Consider the following 20,528-nt stretch of genomic DNA (forward strand, 5'->3'; position numbering starts at 1 on the left):
ACTTATTTAATTACTGCCTATGGTTCCAACTAATTTAAACTGCAGTACTCATTTTTGGATGTGCAATTGCTACATAGTGTTCTTTTAATCTTTTTTTTATTATTAGAGCAGTGTTTTCTAGTTTTGTGTACTTTTGTGGTTCTATTTTAAGGTGTGTGTGTGTGTGTGTGTCTGTCTGTCTGTCTGTCTGTGTGTCTGTCTGTCTGTCTGTGTGTCTGTCTGTCTGTGTTTTTTTCTTTGAACATCTTGAACTGTCTTTTGGGAATTTGTTGCCCCAATGTAAAAGCTAGGTTTGACACTCTTCCTGTTGCCTAGCCAACCAAATTCCCACTATGTTTAAATCTGTTTCACTTATTTTATGTGAACATAATGACAACCCCGCATTTCTACCTTTTTATTAAGTGTTGTATAAAGTGTGACTGATTGGTATTGCTTATTCTCTCGGCTCCCATTTGGTTTTACCTGTGTTCTATGAGGTCAGGTTGGCTGACACATCTCCCGGCTGCTGCTGATGGACACAGAAAATCAGCAGCATATGATTCCAGTGTACCAACAGCAACAACAGCAGCCCGCATGCATCTCTTGATTATCAGTGGTCACCCCATAGTCCAAAGTCCAGTCTCTGCCTGTGGTCCCCATGGTTACCTGCAGTACACATACAGCTTGTTGATGGGGAGACAAGACTGAGTCATAAATCACATGCTGTGATGGACAAATTAATGCTCCCTTATAGGTATATAAGAGATTATAATCTCCATGTTTGATGAAAACAAATGTGCACCATTGCACTACTTTTTGGTCTTAGGTTCATTTTTGTAGCTTCAGTATCCAACCAACTGAAGCTGTTTGCATATTGTCATTGCTTACCGACATTTTGTCAATTTTTAATTAAAATAGTTATTTCTATAGTGAAAGCAGCATGTCCCATTGCAGTACCTACATCATGACAAAGCGTGTAACTACTACTCATTATAATGTGTCCTATCTGGTCTTCCCAAAAAAGCCAAAAGTCAGTAACACCTCATTCAGAACACACAAAATACCTATTTTCAAATCCCTACAATGGCTACCTGTAGTTTTAACACAGTTCTAAAGTTATTTTACTTGTTTATAAAGCGCTACATGGCCTTAAGCACCTTATGTGTCTGAAACATTTTTGGTGTACGAGTTGGGAAAGCCCTCGGGTCCTCTGGGAGGAGACTTGAAATGGCTCCAAAGTGCAGAACAAAAGTACTTGGGGAATCTGAATTTAGCTCCTGTGCTCCTGGCTTTTTAAGGTATTGCTGAAAGTTGATATATATTTTAACTTTAGCTCAAAATGTACCATTTTTGGCACAACACTCGAGAAATTATTACATTATTAACATTTCTCTCATTTTATAATGTTTATTTGATTGCTTGATTAATTAATTGCATATTATGTTATGCAACAGCGTTTTGGTTGATTTGTGCTAATCACTGGTTATTTAAGGCAGCTGTTCTTTGGAGATAATGCATGCACACTGGCAGAAAATGGAGGTTGGTTCATTGACACTGAATGTGCAGCAGCTACAAAAACGTGTAGTGATTTTTAAATTGCAAGTTAATGATTATACACAGGTGTGTCTTAATATTCCTGGCGGCAGATTTGGAGCCTGCGCTGCATCATTGATGTAGTGGTGACACAGTCTTTGACACAGGCTGTATTATTGATTTATGAAGTCTTTAAATGAAGTATCTACATGTCACCGCATGAACTCTACGGTAGCAAATTACAGCTGCTCTGAACCCAAATAACCTTAAAGGTTTAGTGTACTCGAGCTGAATTATAACTGACTGTGAAAGGATGAGGGGAGAAAGAAAATGACCAGTTCTGATTTTTGACATGGATTACCATGGCAACAAACAATATCATGCCGGTGTTTTCCTTGATATTGAACTTCCAGCAACTTTTTTTCCCCAACCTTTCAGTCAATTATGTTCTGTTAAACATTTACCTTTTCTTGTATCATTTGGTCCTGTTTTGGATCACTTGGATCACAGTCAAGAATCTGGTAACATTTTTATCCATGCTGATGAAGAGAAGTGTGATCAAATTAATATCTGTCAAACTATGCAACAGTAAGATGGCAGTCTGTGACAGTGTGAGGGACAATTTCAGCGATATAGTGTTATTATCTTTATTGTGTTGTTAGGATTAACATTTGAATTTGCTCCTTTTTTCCAAGAAATCTTCACACACAGTAGGACACGTGTTGATTCTAATCCTCCTTCCATTTCTGTCTTGTAGATGTTCCCCCTGCAGAGCAGGAGAAACTGTTCATCCAGAAGTTGCGGCAGTGCTGCGTCCTCTTTGATTTTGTCTCAGACCCACTGAGTGATCTGAAATGGAAGGAGGTGAAACGGGCAGCACTAAGCGAGATGGTGGAGTACATCACCCACAACAGGAACGTCATCACAGAACCCATCTACCCAGAGGTGGTCCACATGGTCAGTATTTAAATGAACTCAGATTTCCCACTGACGTTGACAAAGTCAAAATACAGTCATTAATATTCGTTATGTTCGCTATATAGTTCTCTACATAGCAATCCTTAGATAGTGAGAAGGCAATAGTGAATCAATGAATGATTTTAAACACAGCCCCTGTAAGGCAGTGCTTATACTAGGGATGTTCCTGGTGACTAATTTCCCTGTCAATTAAACACAAAATTTAATTTAGACAAGTCGACTAGTCTAACACTAAGAAAACACTCAGAAAGCAGTTAAAATTTAGCAGAATTGATTAATTTATAATGTTAAACACTGTCCAAAAAATACTGTGTATTAAGAGCCATTTGAAGCCGTTAATCACAGTCTACAATCGCCAGATCGTACATGAAAAGCTGAAATGCGTGCTACTTTGTGCTGTGCAATACAAGCCTTACACATTAATGCACAAAACATGACAACAACTCACTAAACGCTTCACCTTTTCAGAGTGAAGAGGGACACAGTGTCTGCGGGTAAAGGACCCAGAGCTAACGTTAGCTGCCAGCCTGACACACAGTGTGGCTAACATTAGCAGTGCTAGTAGTAGCAGCAGCAGCAGTCTGACAGAGCCGCAGCCCTGACTAGTGGAGGGTGGCTGCATAAACTCTTAGAGGCAAGAGATAACTGGCATTGTGCATGAATGAAATATTGATTGACTACTGTTTCTGGTGCTGACTAGTGTGAGTGCAGACGTTTAATTGTATAGTCGACTAATTGCACGCATCCCTAGTTTATACTGAAGACCCGACAAAGAATGTGTCTTTTTTTTTTTTGTCTTTTAAGAGACAAAGCAACAGGTTGCCTTCTTTCATCTTATTTACTGTACCTCTGGATGACAGTTGAGCCTCTTGCACTCAAATATTGCTTTTAATACCACATTAGTTGACTTTGCAATCAGATTAGGCTGCTAACTGCTTTAGTTATGTAAATCACTAACCCTTGGTTTGTCCTATAAATAAACTGCAAAATATTGGTAGACTTAGGATCTAAACATGGCAGGTGCTGACATCTCTGCCAGTTTGCCTTAAACAGTACATCTATGGCTGGTGGCATTAAGCCAGAAAAAATAAATACAGGTTTTCTTATTTAAACAGTAAATAGTATGACAGTTTCATGATGTGCATAAAGCCAGGTTTCATGTGAAGTTTTGTTATTCGTTAAAATAATCTCCATTATCCACAAATGAATGTTTCTCCTAATTTAAATTGGCAACCATGATCACTGTTGATGGATAACATAGGCCTACCCTACCTAGTGTTAATGTTATCCTGCAGCTAGTTTAAGCCTGTTTTATATAATAAGCCCCTATTATTAAGCTCCATAACAAATGCATTGCATTTCTTGTGTGTTTGGTTCAGATAAGTGTCGCACCACAGTGCTGTTGGTTGTTTAGGTTTAAAAATGTTCACCTACATTAATTCCTCAGTTACATTTTGTCATGATGTCTCATTGAGGGTGGGAAGGATTTTCTTTCATTGTGTGTAAAGCTCTATGAGGCATTGCTGTGAATAAGGCTCTGCTGTGTTTCACTAAATGTGTATGACCATGAAGAGCCATCTGACTCAGTAGAATGTAACTGTTGCTTTTATATTCCATTAACCTCTGTATAAGGATCTGCTATTTGTTGAGACGCTAGATCTTTCTTTTTCATGTGGGCTTAATTTCTGCACCATGGGAAGAGAATGCACTGTGCTTTCTACTGCCAGCAGTGCTTACTGCTTTCAGACTCACTTAGTCTTCATTTTTGACTCTTCACTGAGTCATAGGAAAGTCACATGAGCATCACTGACCTCAATTTGAACCTTCTAATTGGAACTTTTACCTTAAAAATTATTGCTTAGCCTTTAAGTGATGTTGTTTCCCTCAAGTGGTGTTTCTCATTTTCTTAAATGAACTGAATGAATGAAATGCATGAAAAATGACTAACGCTAAATTTAAGATCAAATTTCTATTAGTTAAAAACTTATTTATCACTTGCCTGATATGGCATTTTATTCATCCTGGGCAAGTGGGCAGTCCTTATTGTCGTTCCCTGTATTGTATGTGGTTTTGAAAAAGCATTTAAAGTGTGCATACTCTTGACAGCCTTAATATAAGATCACTAAAACTAAACTGTCTGTAGCTCCCACCTCTGTAGGTTTAAACCTGGTCATCAACATGGCTATCACTGAGCTCCTACTGTATATTTATTAGAAATGAGTTCCTCTGAGGTTTTGGCCTGGATGCGCTCATGGTGCCAGGTTTGCTTTCCCAAGCCAAATTAAAAAGCCTTTGATCTTAATCAAAGCCCTGCCTCAATGCCACATGGTAAACTGCAGGTGATCAAGGTGCAAATTTACCCCCATCCTCTTCACCGTGGCTTTATTTGATCAGTGCAGCAGAAAATGCAACAGAGCTACCAAATCAACATGAAAATATACTCTTATTCCTTGCAGCCCCTTTCCCCTGCCCCCTTAAAGACAAAGACTCTTTGAAGCCCACTGATGGCTTTCATCATCAAAGTATGGAGATAGACACGACAAACTAATTTATAGCCATAAAGAGTGTATTCTTATGTTAAGGCTCTACGTATTATTTTCTCCCATAAGCCCTTGTTCGTTCAGGGCATGTTTGATGCCTCAGTGTTCAGGTTTTAGAACAATATTTTGGCAGACCTTTGGATGACACGACAGTAGTTGTTCCATTAGTCCCGTTCTCTGGAGGGGGAAGTAAGAAATGGTTTCTGCTAAGAATATAAACATGATGGTGAGTGAGTGTGTTTTGACCTTTGGTCGACTGCACTCTGGAGGGACTGCCTTTAAGTGTGCTGTCTGGAAAGTGAGAATAGACTAAGAGGGAAAATGGATGGATGTTTCCCAGTTTGGGGAAAGGTATCGCCAGTGGAACAGGCTTCTATCTCAGACAAGCAAAGGAGGGAATAATAAACCATCAGCAGAACTTTTCATTCATTCTTTCAAGTTCTTTTAATAGAATAAGGCAAGCTCGTTTGTAAAACACACTTCAAACGTAAGAGAAACAAAATAAAACAAATCCAAAAATGGCTTTGTTTGTCTTTTTACTGTTCCAACAATCACCAACTTGGCTTTAGTTAACATAAATCCTTTATGCAACGCATTAGATGTGGGATATTTTGACTTCCTGCTGCATCTCTGATGCCAGACTATGCTTCAAGGCTAACGGCTGCGAGGAGGCTAGCTCCAGCCAAAGATGGTTACAGCAAAGTGTACAGTGAGATAGAGATAGCAGTTACTCTGGTGATATGATGCCCCCTATTTGTTTGGAGCTACTTATGCATTGCTCGTTTTAACATTTTGAAGAGAGATTATGAAGATTGATTAACATAATGGAAACTTTACTTACCAGTATTTCTATTGACTTGTCTCTTGGAATAGTTTTGGGTAATAGTGGATCGTATTTAGGTTGAGTTAAGTCGTTCTCAAAAGCTAAAAAAAACAAAACAAAACGAAGATAAACCAGTTTGCAGAGGTTACAGACTACATAGTATTGCACAAGTGTTCGTTTTAACTTTTTTTTCCCAGTACAGTAGCCAGCCTCTCAGACTGTTTTAGTTCATGTTGGCATGGTAAAACTGTTGCAAAGACGGTTTTTCTCTCTTGCATTTAGCAGTCAACTTCCTCAACAACCTATTGTCAGATGTGTTTTAGAATCAAATGTTCAGTCATCAGTTGCCAAAGTTGCAGGCAGAATGGACAAACTGAACAACCAGAGCTAATGTTTACTTGGATTTGGCAAAAGCAACTGTTATATTTTCACCCTAGCTTGAGCAGCATAAAAGGTGACTGTATGTCAATGTTGGGTGATGGGTAAATGCTCAGTCACCTGTTGAGCATCCTGTGTAAATGGAGAAAAAAGGGCAATGTCCACTGCTTCCACTGTGTGCATTCAGTTATTGTAGAGACCATGTCTTTTTCAGATTACTGATGTAGTTTGTTCACCTGCACTTAGAGAAAGCAACTTGGCAGACTGAAGTTTGTCATGTCTTTCATCAGTGAAATTATATTCACATTTAAGTGAGCCAAATATAAACAGGAATGTAATTGTATTTTGAAAAGATTTAACTAATCTCATTGAATTTATTTAGACTTTGTTAAATTTGCTTCAATCAATAAACCCCAAGCTCCACACTCATAATTTAAGTCTAATGCTGAACTATTAATGTGAAATCACACAAAGTGTAAGAATGTTAAGCTGACCTACTTTTGTTTCTACCCCCACAGTTTGCCGTGAATATGTTTAGGACATTGCCGCCATCATCCAACCCCACGGGTGCCGAGTTCGACCCAGAGGAAGATGAGCCCACGCTAGAGGCAGCATGGCCACATCTACAAGTACACGGCGCACACACAAACACAACACAAGCACAAGTCTTGCTTGCTTGCACTGATGAGAGTAAATAGGGCTGGGTTTAAAAAAAATGATTTTTCCGATTCAAGTTAATCTTCATTTGAATGATCTGATATTGAGTCATAAAATCTAAGACCGATCTTTGAATATTTGCCCTTTCTCGTGGGTGTGTGACGCTTTAACGCTGTTTTGTCTTGTGTCCATGCAGAGTGTTTGTTCTCTGCCAGCTGTGCTAGCTTAATGGACTCTTTCTATGAGCTAAAAACAGCACATAGATGTGCTGAACGTAAGGTGAAGGAAGTTCACAAACAGTGTGCATACTTGTTGACAAATAACAAGACAGCATTTTAGTAGTTTTGTGATGTGGGTACAAACCTGCTTTTCATGTACACAGGCTGCCCGTCTCATCTGAATGACTGCTGACTGCCTGAGTGAGCAGTTATTTACAAACAAACTATCTCAAAATGTCTATTTTCTTTTATTTTTGCTGTCTATTCACTATGTAGCTCTGACCTGCGACTGCTGCCAGTAATCGCTATAGGGTCAATTCTCAATGCAAATGTCAATATTTTTAATAATGCACCAGTTTACAGGGTTCCTTATACTGGTTACAGCATTAGTTCTCTGAGAATCTCTTTCATATCCAAGCAGAATTGGTTATAACTGAAATATCCATCACCAAATCGATATTGAAACAAATCCGATAAGGACCTTGTCAGCTGTAATAGTTTTGGGAAGAGGGTGGTGATCTCCAGCTCTAAGAGAAAATTCATTCAGCTGTTATTTTCAAGTCTTTTAACCTCTTCTCCTCTTTCCTCAGCTCGTCTATGAATTCTTCCTGCGATTCTTAGAGTCACCTGATTTTCAACCAAACATAGCCAAAAAGTATATTGACCAGAAGTTTGTAATGCAGGTAAGCTTTTAACAATTAGTCGTGCGTATGGTTACAACTGTTTTAGAGTAAATGTGGGCTCTCACAGTGTTTGAGTGTATTTCTCACTCATATACTTTAGTATTTTGTGCTCAGTTGTATTTGCTCTCAGTGTCTCAGTAACCTTTTTATTTGTGCACAGCTCTTAGATCTGTTTGACAGTGAAGACCCCAGGGAGCGAGATTTTTTAAAGACCACTCTTCATCGCATCTATGGCAAGTTCCTGGGCCTGCGGGCGTACATTAGGAAACAGATTAATAACATATTTTATAGGTGAGTGAGTAGTGGAGTTGGGTACATTAGTGACACTTGTTATTGTGTTTGTGACTAATGGAGTGTGTTTTGTTCACCATATATCACCGTGTTTTTGTTTTTCAGGTTCATTTATGAGACTGAACATCATAATGGAATAGCAGAATTACTGGAAATATTAGGCAGGTAAGATGTTTTTGAGAGGTGCACCCATAAAACCTTTCTGGTGTTTATGGTTCAAAGAGAAGTTTTGTTTTTGTTTCAAAAATGGTTTTCAGTAGTAAAATGATTAAATAGGTGCATTTTGACTGATTGTTTTCTCTCTCTGTTTCTGGCATCTATTAGAGTCTTAAATAGTACAGTACTATTCATCTTCAGAACTCCATCATGAAAACTGTTTTATTTCTCTGACTTATTTTTTCACCCATTGACTGTAATAATGTTTGTTTTTGTGAGTAGCATAAAGGGGATCAACTAGCATATTGTTAAACAACCCAACCCAACCAATTGTAAAATGATAAATGAACCCTGTAACTTATTTTTCTAATGACCACCTCTCTCTGTGCAGCATAATCAATGGATTTGCATTACCATTGAAAGAAGAGCACAAGATATTCCTGCTTAAAGTTCTGCTGCCATTACACAAAGTCAAATCTCTTAGTGTTTACCACCCACAGGTAAATATTATGTTATACTTGGCCATAAATAAAACCTGGTAAGGTGTTTACAGCATTGCAGTGGTAACATTATGTTTTTTCTCCCTTAGCTGGCCTACTGTGTGGTACAGTTCTTAGAGAAGGATAGCACTCTCACAGAACCGGTAAGATCTGATTTATTAAGGTTGTTGTGTCGTTAATACTGTTGATTGAATTATCCTTCAATATCCTGTCTGCTCAAGATGAGTTAATGACTGTCTGAATCCATTGCCAGAGTCTAGTTTTTGATATTCCCTTACTCTGCTTAGTTGCAGTGTGATTTGTCAGGTACTCGTGAAGTACATTGTCTTGTATATATGTCTTCAGGCTTGCCTGATTGTATAATTTTCAAATCTTATTCAAAAGCAAAGGAAATGCACTTGAATTATTTTATCTTTCTAATAATGTGTCTGTGTCTGGCTGGAACTTTATAACCAATTAGTTGCATAGATCAGACATCCATTCCTCGTCCTCCTCCTTCGTCTTCTTCAAACGCGCTACAAGGAGTTGTTAACTGGTTATCAAACTGTATCAATTTATCACTGATGCCTCTATATGAGCTTCACAAGCAAACGCGACCATGAGCAGGATGATTTGCAATTTCTATATAGTTATTCTTAATGCCTATGACCGGGCTGGATTCTCCTTGAAATCAAATGAAACGATTTACGACATGTAGATGGGACGAGCCTGTGTTTACATTTTCCCAGGCAAAGTTGCAGCGAGTAGAACGATAGCCAGTTAAAGGAGAAATATGTAATATATTTACTGTACCAAATCATAAAATGACCATGATATGTCATCAGAGATTAAGGAAACATGCTCAGTTGAAATACAGACTTCCCTGACAACAACACTACAGCCAGCTTGTTCTTCTTTGAAATTTCCATTCCCGTCCAGAACGTCTGTTTTTGTTTGCCTGATTCATGTTTCGTTAGAATTTGCAGAATTCTTGCCGCATGAATAAGTGTCTGTTTGAGTCGTAAGAAAACATTAACAGTCTTTTAGAAGGAGAAGATGTTTGATGGTTAAATTGAGAAATATGATAATGGAGTTTGGCTGTCGGTGAGCTCCAACTCCATAGTGTGTATTTTCAGAGCAGTGGGCTCCTGTTTTCAGGATAACAGGCTTAGCTTTACATTGACAGACAATTAACAGAGTCATAAACGGGTGATCAACTTACAGTGAAGGACTCATTGCTTGTCATTGTCAAAGTATAAAGTTGCATTTGTCGTGTGGGTTCAGTGTCTTTGCAGCCTACAGGCAACCTGTCTGAGCTTCAAGTCTGTAGAGGAGGGGGTTGACGTAAACAACTTGCTTCAACCACAGATTGTAAATTAAAGAGGGATTCAACCTATTTAATATACCATCTAATGCTCCAACTTGCTATTGAGACTCTGGTACACGTTTTTGAATTCAGTTCTAAGGACTTGTGTATTTTGCCTTTAAAAAGAAGCAGAAAGGGGTATTTTCATTAATTTCATTTTTTTTTTCACACTATATATGAAAGTTGTTTGTAACTGCTTCAATAATCTTGTTGCTCCCTTGTGTGCAGACGGTGATGGCTTTGTTAAAGTATTGGCCAAAGACCCACAGTCCAAAAGAGGTGATGTTCCTCAATGAACTGGAGGAGATCCTGGATGTCATCGAGCCTTCAGAGTTCGTCAAAGTCATGGAGCCGCTCTTCAGACAGTTAGCCAAGTGTGTCTCCAGCCCTCACTTTCAGGTCTGACATTCATCCCACCACACGCATGATGTGATCTAATATGTTTGTTATACACGTGTTTCTTTTTTCCACATCAAACCTTGTCTGTCTGTAACCCTGTCATGAAATTCTGTGTTGTTTAGGTGGCAGAGCGAGCTCTGTATTACTGGAACAATGAGTACATCATGAGCCTGATCAGTGACAACGCCGCCAAGATCCTGCCCATCATGTTCCCATCTCTCTACCGCAACTCCAAGACCCACTGGAACAAGTGAGTCAGCACACAGGCTTTCCCTCGTGTCTATCTCTGTGTTTGTCTTCTAAATACGTAAATCAAGTGACCCGTGGTAATGCTCGTCTGTCTGCAGGACAATCCACGGGTTGATCTACAATGCTCTGAAACTCTTCATGGAGATGAACCAGAAGCTGTTTGATGACTGCACTCAACAGTTCAGGGCAGAGAAAAGCAAGTAAGTCACAAGCGAGACATCACATCTGAGCTTTCCAGCTCAGCTACAGCTCCATTGGTCTTATTACATGCTTACAAATGTGGTAGAAAACATCATACAAACATCATTAGAAATGGAAAAAATGACTAAGCAGGCGAGCAAAGCCAGAAAAGTAAACTGAACCATACACTCCTGAAATGCTTTGAACATAACAGGTTTGTGACATCACTGTATATTTCTGTAAATATTTCCTTATGGTGCAGTCTCTAATGATGTTGCCTGTTTTGTTTGATTTCTCAGAGAGAAAGCCAAATGGAAAGAGAGAGAAGAAGCGTGGCTGAAGATTGAGAACCTCGCAAAATCAAACCCACAGGTTTTAGAGATTTTAACTTTCTATTATACTAATATTGTATACATGTTACTGACTGATGCCTCAGGAATTACAGTCTTGTACAAAATGTTTCTTTTTCTGTTATTAGAATAAGCACCCAGTATATTACAAGTTTCTCACTTACACTTGCAGCATGCACCAATATAGCCAAATAAAAGCAGCTGAGTAGGAGAAGTAAGTAAAGGCTCCATATATTGTATGTTAACAATGACACTAGAGAAAAGGTCATTGAGAGTCCAAAATGAGCCTGAACATGAAATCTAAAAACTTCTTACAGTTGATTTAAAGTAGGACTAAACAAGCATGCATCAAAAAAGTTTTTAAGTATCCTTTCTCTTCTCTTCTCTTCTCTTCTCTTCTCTTCTCTTCTCTTCTCTTCTCTTCTCTTCTCTTCTCTTCTCTTCTCTTCTCTTCTCTTCTCTTCTCTTCTCTTCCCTTCCCTTCCCTTCTCTTCTCTTCTCTTCTCTCTGTGCAGTTTCTGATGTACATCGACTCTATAAATTCAGAGAGTCCGATGGACATGGAGACAGATGGGCCGCTGCTAGACGACGTCAACTTGTTAAAGAAAACAGTAGAGGAGGAAGCCACACAGGTCAGGAGTGTGTGTGTGTGTGTGTGTAGTGTGAATATTGGTGTATATTTGTGAGGCTTTATGACTGATGTCTCAGTGTGATTGTTTCATAAACTCACTAAAGCTGTAATTTAATAGACTCATCGGCTGGCTTTTACTCAATGAATTCACAACTGATTACTCTCATTTGATAGGTAAACTACTGTACTTGAGTTCATGTAGCAGCATGTTGAGCCACTTGTTTGTCCAAATTTGACAATAACCTCATTCACTTTATCCATGTTAGTTGCTTTTGGCTCTGTCTGAAGTTTTCACTCATAGATGTTTTACTGTGTTTTTAGGTTGAATATTGCTTATTACATTAGCAAAATTATTGAGGGCCTTTTATGTCTTTATTTATTAGTAAAACCTTGATTCAATAAAGGTGGGACCTTGTGTAAAACATAGATAAAAACAGTGCAGTCATTTGCAAATTAACTGTGTTTACCAACATGTTCCTGAGCCCATGTGGTGATATCCTTTTATACAAATGTGTTTCACAAAGTGGTGAACCTCACCCCATCTTTGATTCTGAACAATTGAGCCTTTCCATAAAGTTCCAAACAGGCAACCATTTTTTGACCATTCCTCTTCTTTCCCAGTCTTTCCCAGAAATGGAGTTGTATGTTTAGATTCTATTGCATGTAGTGTGTATGCTTAAATGGATGTGCTTAGTTGAAACTATGTACATGTGATTGGACACAAATTAACTTAGTAACAGGCCTCCACTCAAGCATTTAAGGCCATTTCAGGTAATGTTACAAACTAGGAAGAAAAACAGCCTCCTTCACTTTGTCCCATAAATATTTTCTTCTGTCAAGATGATTATTCAAAGCAGACATGGGTCGCATGATTCCGAAAGTATCATCCCAGCTGTCCTCCAACTGTTTCAAGTGGAACAGGGGACAAACCGGGAGAACTGGCACTTATGCCAGCGTGCCATGCTATTATTTACTCTTCACAGGCAAATTTGCTTTGAATGTGCAGCCATAGTGAGACATTTGGATCAGACTAAATTGTGCTGAAAAAAAAGTCTTTGTTATGTGCTCTTTGAAAGAGATCAGGTGCTTGAGAATTTCAGACATAGGTGACTTTATTGTGTTCACCTACTGACCAGAGGTGATATTGACTTAAGTACAACCCTGATTGTAAATGTAAATAATACAGAATGCAATGATTTGCAAATCCCTTTTGATCTATATTCAACTGAATACTGTACAAAGCCAATATGTTTAATGTTCAAACTGATAAACTTTGTAACTTTTGTAACTTTTGATATTCTGTATTTGATGCCAACGGACATGTTCCAAAAATGTTGGGACAGGAGCATGTTTACCACTGTATTACATAACCTTTTCTTTTAACAACACCCAGTAAGCACTTGGGAACTGAGGACACTAATCGCTGAATTCTTGAAAGTGAAATGAAATTCCTGCTTAACATAGGACTTCAAGTGCTCAACAGTGCAGAGTCTCTTTTGTATTTTGTGGTTCATAATGCACCACACATTTTCAATGGGTTTGAACTGCAGGCAAGCCAGTCAAGTATCTGAAACTCTTTTACTATGAAGCCATGTTACGTTGTGATACATGCACAATGTGACTTGGAATTGTCTGAATGGCAGCATATGTTGCTCCAAAACCTGTATGTGCTTTTCAGCATTTATGGGGCTGATGTGACAGTTACCCATGATGTCATGGGCACTAGCACACACCCGTACCATCACAGAACCTGGCTTCTGAAAGTTAGCACTGGTAACAATCTGGATGGTCCTTTTCCTCTTTACCCCAGAGGACACAGTGTCCATGATTTCCAAAAATATTCTGAAGGGTGGACTGTGATGTGACTGCGAGGGATGATGTTGATATATGATTTTCATTTTGCAAGGTAGAGTCGTAAATTGTCTTATCTTGTAATGATATTACGGATTATAGATGGTGAAATTCCTGAAATTCCTGCAATTGTGTGTCATGAGTCATTGTTCTTAAACTGCAGGACTAATTTTCCACGCAGTGTTTCACAAAGTGGTGAACCTCACTCACTCACACTTGTAAAGAACTGAGCCTTTCACGGCTGCCTCTTTAATACCCAATCATGATACTATCACCTGTTCATCTTTTGAATGATCCAAACAGGTGTTATTTGAGCTTTCCACACCTTTTCTCAGTCTTTTGTTGCCGCCATCCCAAGTTTTTGAAATGTTACAAAATTCAAATTCAGATTGAATGTATATTTACAAAAACAAGTACATTTATCAGTTTCAACATAAAATATCTTGTCTTTCTACTATATTATATATTATATCATTATATTCAACTGAGAATAGGTCAAAAAGGAGGTGCAGTTATGTTTTATTTGCATTTTACACTGTTCCAATTTTATTAGAATCAGGGTTGTAGGTCAGAGTGTCTTTTAGTGTTCAGTGTCACTGATCCCTTTCTGTTCCACTGTCTTCTTGTGTCTAGATCCAAAAAGACCAGCGTAGAGAGCGCCCCTTGATGCGGAGGAAATCCGAACTCCCCAAGGACATCTGTACTGTCACGGCCTTGGAGTTGCACCGGAGAGCCGAGGAAATGTTGACGACGCACGACGGCCATTAAGAGACCACCCCAGATCCACCGTAAACCAGCAGCAGCCACAGCAGCAGCGACATCCACCACAGAGGAACCACAGGCCCACAGAGGCCAGCCCAGCACAACAAGAGAACTCTGGTATCTCAGTCCAGCCCAGCACAACACAGAACTGAACAGTCCCAGCTCCACCTGACACAGAAAATGTCTAAAGCCGTACACCTCTAAAGCCTGGTTCAGCTTTGCAGGACAGGCGGTGCTCGGTCCCTACTCCCCCCCTCACCCCCCACACACACACTCTTTTACCCACCTGGTTGTTGTCCAGCAGAGACGTCTGTGGTGACCACGACATGCACCGTGCCCTGAACTTCACAATGTAGTGTCGTTATCTCTTTTTCCTCACTTGTTTGTTCTCTTTTCCTGTCCTCTCGACTTGTTTTTTTCGGGGTGCTGTGCTGCCCCCTTCTGGTCATTTCTCTCAGGTGTTTTGTTCTGTGTGTTTGTGTGTGTGCATGTGTGTATGTATGTATGTGTGTGAGAGAGAGAGCTGTCTTCTCTTCTTGCCTCTTCTTTATAGATGTCAGGTGCTTGTACAAATAATATGAGCCCCCACAGAGGACGTCTCTGGATTAATTTTGTTTTTTAAAGCATCAGTTAGTGAGAAAATGTCTGTTTCTCTACATTTAATATAAGCTGTTTTTCTCATAACATTTAAACAAGACAGCTATTCATATGTTTTTCCTACATTAGTTTATTAGGAGCTCCCCTCAGAGTCAGACTCACTTCTATCTGTATAATCGTTCTGTTTGGAGCTTGCTATTTTTTCTCTGTTTATTTTCCATTAGCTGTGAAGATTCATTGATCATTCTGTTAATCAGGACAGGGTCATCCGGGGCTCCCAGCAGAGTGTGTCTGGATTAAAAGCATTACAGCCCAGCTCTGTTGATCAAACAGTGCTGGCCTGACAGAGGTCAACCAGGTTCAAGGTTTGTCACCTCACAGATCTTTGCTCCTGTGCAAAAGCCTCGTCAGGTGCCAACTTCTCTCCTTAATTTAGTTCCTTTCTCTAAAACAAACATACAATCTCAAAGTGTATGCAATAAATTAAAGGGATTATTCAGATTATTTGAAGTGGGGTTGTATGAGGTACTTATCAATGATCAGTATAATAGCTATAGTAGATGGCAGTCAGGAGTTTGGAGAAGCAAAGAGGAGTAGCAGTACCAGGGTCAGTCAACTTATCTTTTCAAGTATATACTTTACTTAGCCACCAAACAGCTTTTCTGACAGGAAACCGCTGTTAGGTAAACCAAATATGGCTCTCTCCAAAGCGCCCAAAGTGAAAAAAAATTCAGTGGTAGTCCAGCAACTCCTGTGTTCTGCCACATAAAATTACCGATTTTGCTTAAGGAGTTTGGTTGGTTTGGAGAAAGCAGTATTTGGCTAATGTAACAGTAGTTTTCCATTAGAAGAGGCTGCCTGTTGGCAAAGTAAAGCGGTGAAAATATTCTGAATATAGTGTACACTTGAACTGTTTTGTTTGTTTAAGTGGTTAAAATGTTTTGTTGCCGATCCTGTGTACTGTTGAGCTTCTTACACAGGTGCTTTTGCTGCTTCTCCAACCTGCGGTGGTGTGTTGACCGTCATCTACTGTAGCTCATACCCTGAATTTTGTTAAGTACCTTTTGCAGTCATTCTTTCAGTAGTCCTTTACCACAGGTTGCAGTGCGTGTCGGCAGCTCAAACAATGGTCAGATAGTTTAGTACATGTTTAGATCCATCTGATCGGACTTGGCCCGGCCTGCCACAGTAGTTACACGAGAGGGGATTGTGGGATTTATTTTTGGTTGCCCGTTCACGTCCAGCCGTTGCAGGAGTGTGTTCAACACAGTCATTAGCATTCAGTACAAGTTGCTGTCATTCATGTGAGGCTTACGAGAGGTCAGAGAGATGTATTTGCTCCTTCTGGGATTGACACAATGTTGTTGTGCGTTGAAAGAGGTCAAATGGGGGCAGAAACCATGCTGATAGAGATCACTTTTTCTACTCTTCTCAAGCAAGACCCTTTTGTTTATAAAACACTCGTTTGAGATTAGACTGCTTCAAAGATATGAGGTATGTTTGGTTTGAAGAGGTCAAACATGAGCCTTTCTTTTCACAGTGCCTTTTATAGTCTAAGGGGATATTTGCTCAACGGAGAATCGAGTAGTAGCATGAACTAAAATGCCGGATTCATTAAAAACGGTAACATTGGTTTCCAAAAACAGATCATGTCCGTATTTGGCGCACTTCCAGCCGCTTGCCTTGTTGAAGCTACAAAGCCGATGTTTGTAGTTAGAAGCTCGTGAGGAGAAGCAGAATGGTCGCCCCCAACTTCAGCAATGAAGCACTTCCTGATAAAACTTGAAAGAAAATAGAAACACAACGGAAAAAAAACGAAAAGAATTGAAATCCGTGATGCTGTCTGTCTTGGTGTATGGGGCTCACCTCGCCTGGGTTTCTGTCAACAAGAGCACAGGAGAGGAAATCGCCTCCCATTGTGACTTTTTCTGTTGTGTGCCCCCCCACACTGTCCCAGTCCGCTTCAGATTCGTACCATTGTTTGGACCCTTCTGCCCAGACCTGCACCCCCCCCCCCCCCCTCCATCCCGGTCAGTGAAAACCTGCTCCCCTGTAGGGCTCGTTACTTGGACATCTGTTTGATCTGCTTCTGGATGCTTGCAAAGTTCTTTCTGTTGTGATTTTTATTCTTCCTTTGCCTGCAGAACCTCCTTGTCAGTGTTTCAACTGAATGTGCAAATTGTAAATAATAATAACTGCAGTTGCGTTGTTCTGTTCTCTCCATGTTTTGTCTTGAAGAACAACATTCACCAAAGGCTTTTAGAAAAAAACCTCACCCCCTTCCACCCTGGGTATTAACAGTGGATCTGATGATCTGCTTCTTCCATTGGTGACTGCTGTTCTTCTTGAAATGGCTTTAATATTGGCTTCTTTGGAGCTCTCTTCATTTTACATAAGCTTTGTTTTCTTTTTTCTTTGAAAAGAATGAAGTGTCCTTTAGTATATGTCTCATACTAAATGGCTTCATCTAATATTGTACATATAATGTACTTTTATTTTATGTTTTAACTATTATTAAATGGTAGATTTCATATTTTGTACAAAACACCCCGTGTACAGAATACAGAGGTTATTAGCAACTGCAGACAGTTGGTATGTGGCACAAACTTCAACACATGTGACTATTTACATTTAGAAACCGTATAGAATTTGGATAGTTTTTTATCTATTTGTAATCCAACATCTTTTTCCGTTTTTTTTTTTTGTTTGTTTTTTTGTTTGTTTTTGTTTTTCATCTCCGGACATGTGTTGAGATTCTACATACATGAGCTTTTTGTGTGTGTGCTTTTATCCAAATCTCCAGTGGTGTACATCTATCTATATACAGCAAATAAAGAGAACATGTGAGTTTTATATTTTCATCCTAAAAAAAAAAAAAAAAAAAAAAAAAAAGAACTGTTCTGCGAGTCGTCATTGGTCATAATCACGCTGAGTGATGAACACCAGCCCACCTCTGGCCCAGATTAGGCCTGTTAGAGGGATTTTAATAGAAACAAACCTGTCTCTCTGGACAGGTTAACAGCTTTTTGGGGCTTTATTGTCAGGTTAGCATGAACCTCACTCTTCAGTTTCAGAGGAAAAATGATTGGTGCCTTATGCTCTACTTTCTGAAAACCCTTGTAGTGGTGCACTTTCACAATCTTACACAACCACACACTCTGATGCAGGAACACAAAACTCTGGTTGTGATTTCATACAGGTCCATCCTGTGCTGGATCACTGTGAGACTTCAAGCTGAATGTCAAATATTCTACTAAACTTTGAACAAAACAATACACAAAGGTTAAGTACATTTATTTTTACGGTATACGGAAAACAATCCGTCTTAAGTCTCTTTTAGAATTAAGAGCAAGTCATCAACAAGTCAAGTCAAGTGTTAAGGTATCTAGAAAACCAGTTCACGTCACAACAAACCACTCTGTTTCAATGCTGTACTGTGAATTCATATGAAGAGTTCAAAACACAGTTATCGCTTTATCCTTTTTCTTAATCCTGTTTTAGTTTGGTGCACTCCAACAAGTATCAGTCAAGCAGGCATTGGGTTGTTTTGTACAGTTTGTTCAATCAGTTGTTCCATCCAACCAATTCCCCAGAAGTAACCAGGGTTTCTGCAGCCTCTTAAAAATTCTAAAATCGAATAATCACAATTTTAGGCCTTGAAATGAAGTTAACATTAGTTTTATAAAGTTGGATTTGACTTCAAGTCTCGCTTTGATGTTTTCGGGGGGGAAAAAAAATTGTACTGATCATGCTGTACCAACAAAACGAACCAACTTCAGACAAATGAATATTTATGAAAGCTGCATGTATGGATGTGAAAAGAGTGTTAAATTGTATTCTTAAAGGTCTTAAAAAGTCTTCCATTTACATTATTGAAACCTGCAGAAACCCTGACTAACATTCATATAATTTAAAATAGTTACGTTCTTTGCATTTATAAGATATTGCATTTTTGTTAAAATGTTATTCAACCATGGAAGCCCACATTTATTATTCATTAGCATTAAACCACATAAAAACCTTAAGAAACAAAACCCCTTAATCTTAAAAATAAATTGTAATTCTCCCTGTTGAATTTGACAGATTTAAATGTAAACACAGTCTTCTGCTGCCACCTGCTGGACAAATTGGAGAACCTTCAACACTGCCGAAACCCTGATGATTCATCTCAAGAGGCTTATCCTAATCATAAATATTTTTGATCACTGCAGTGCTGAGTTAACAACTTATACAAAAGGTGTAAATCCATCTCTGTCAGTAGTCACCGCTTCTGCCTCCCAGTGGGAACCTTTTCATGAAGTTTTCAGAAAAAAAAAAATAGAGAAAAACGATCAAGGTTTCAATTTTAATGTCAGTTCAATTGAAGCTTTTTTCCTTGAATTATTTAACATTATACAAAGAGCTCCAGTCAGTACTGTTACCTTATAACTCAATTATAAGAATCACTCTTTTTGTTTAAATGTGTTGATTGCTTATGTTTGAAATATTTTCAAAATCAAAGCGTTTATTGTCATACTTACAGTTAAAACTAGTTTCCCTGCGCAGTGAAATTCTTCCTTTGCCTTCAACTCTGTCATTAAACAAAATATGTTTTACAAAAGTGAAATCTCAGAATACAAGGAACATAAAGATAGGAGAGATAAAGAGAAAATCATTTAAAGTTACTAAGGAACACTATGTAATAATTTGTCTGATCATGCAGCAGTATTGAATTAGGACGCATTAAGAGATAATTCATGCGTCTCTGACTGAGCTGGCATCGATATTCTGATTTAATTCATGAGGCAAGTCATATTTTCATACAGGATAATTTGAAGGACACTGCTTGCTTTTCTTCTTCTCTGGCAGATGTTGCTAGGTGCCTCCATCACAGTTGTTGCCCAGGTCACCTAAGTTCCTCTCTTCATTTGAAGACAACAGTGAGGTTCAGCTGGCCCCCGCCCACCCTCTTGTGTCTAGCACCCCTGCTGGGATCTGCGCTGAACCCGAGTGAACCTGCGGGGATTTAGAAAACAAACGCACATTTGTCGCAAATGTTGGGCCGATGATGACGACACAGTGTAAAAGGATGCCGCAATGATGTAACTGAACTTTTTTTTTCCTTTGTTCACTTGATTGATTTATTCTGTTGATCACATCTGTCAGGGTCAAATTAAATGTACCTACTTGAGCTAAATATTGTGGCATAAATAGCCTTTGTGTCCAAAACGACTGGCCTAATGAGGGTGCAAATTGTCTCCCACAAAAAAAAAAAGAACCCACCCAATTTGCCTCATTATCAACACATTGTACTCCAATTATCTAAGAAGAAATATTCCTCTGAGCTGGATGCGTCACTGAAAATTGGAGTACGTCAGTGGTTTTGTGCGTAGTTAAAAGACTCAGTGTAGCTCTCTCTTTTTGCTCTTGTGTGAGGTCACTTGGGTTC

At 39.0% G+C, this 20,528-nt stretch overlaps 1 protein-coding gene across 3 annotated transcripts in view; it reads left to right on the top strand.

The window, feature by feature from the left end:
* Positions 1 to 15,153, top strand: part of ppp2r5cb (protein phosphatase 2, regulatory subunit B', gamma b) — a 35,554-nt gene extending 20,401 nt beyond the window's left edge. For all 3 annotated transcript variants that reach the window (XM_084736932.1, XM_084736933.1, XM_084736934.1), the window contains 13 exons: positions 2,270 to 2,469; positions 6,750 to 6,860; positions 7,697 to 7,789; positions 7,950 to 8,080; positions 8,186 to 8,245; positions 8,628 to 8,736; positions 8,826 to 8,879; positions 10,310 to 10,480; positions 10,603 to 10,730; positions 10,828 to 10,929; positions 11,209 to 11,281; positions 11,775 to 11,891; positions 14,375 to 15,153. In XM_084736932.1, coding sequence (XP_084593058.1) covers positions 2,270 to 2,469; positions 6,750 to 6,860; positions 7,697 to 7,789; positions 7,950 to 8,080; positions 8,186 to 8,245; positions 8,628 to 8,736; positions 8,826 to 8,879; positions 10,310 to 10,480; positions 10,603 to 10,730; positions 10,828 to 10,929; positions 11,209 to 11,281; positions 11,775 to 11,891; positions 14,375 to 14,509 — 1,484 coding nt within the window. In that variant the 3' untranslated portion in view covers positions 14,510 to 15,153. The remainder of the gene's footprint in view (positions 1 to 2,269; positions 2,470 to 6,749; positions 6,861 to 7,696; positions 7,790 to 7,949; positions 8,081 to 8,185; positions 8,246 to 8,627; positions 8,737 to 8,825; positions 8,880 to 10,309; positions 10,481 to 10,602; positions 10,731 to 10,827; positions 10,930 to 11,208; positions 11,282 to 11,774; positions 11,892 to 14,374) is intronic.
* Positions 15,154 to 20,528: the final 5,375 nt, after the last annotated feature.

This window comes from Lutjanus erythropterus, chromosome 15, assembly GCF_056507025.1.
Source record: "Lutjanus erythropterus isolate fLutEry1 chromosome 15, fLutEry1.hap2, whole genome shotgun sequence".
NCBI lineage: Eukaryota > Metazoa > Chordata > Actinopteri > Lutjaniformes > Lutjanidae > Lutjanus > Lutjanus erythropterus.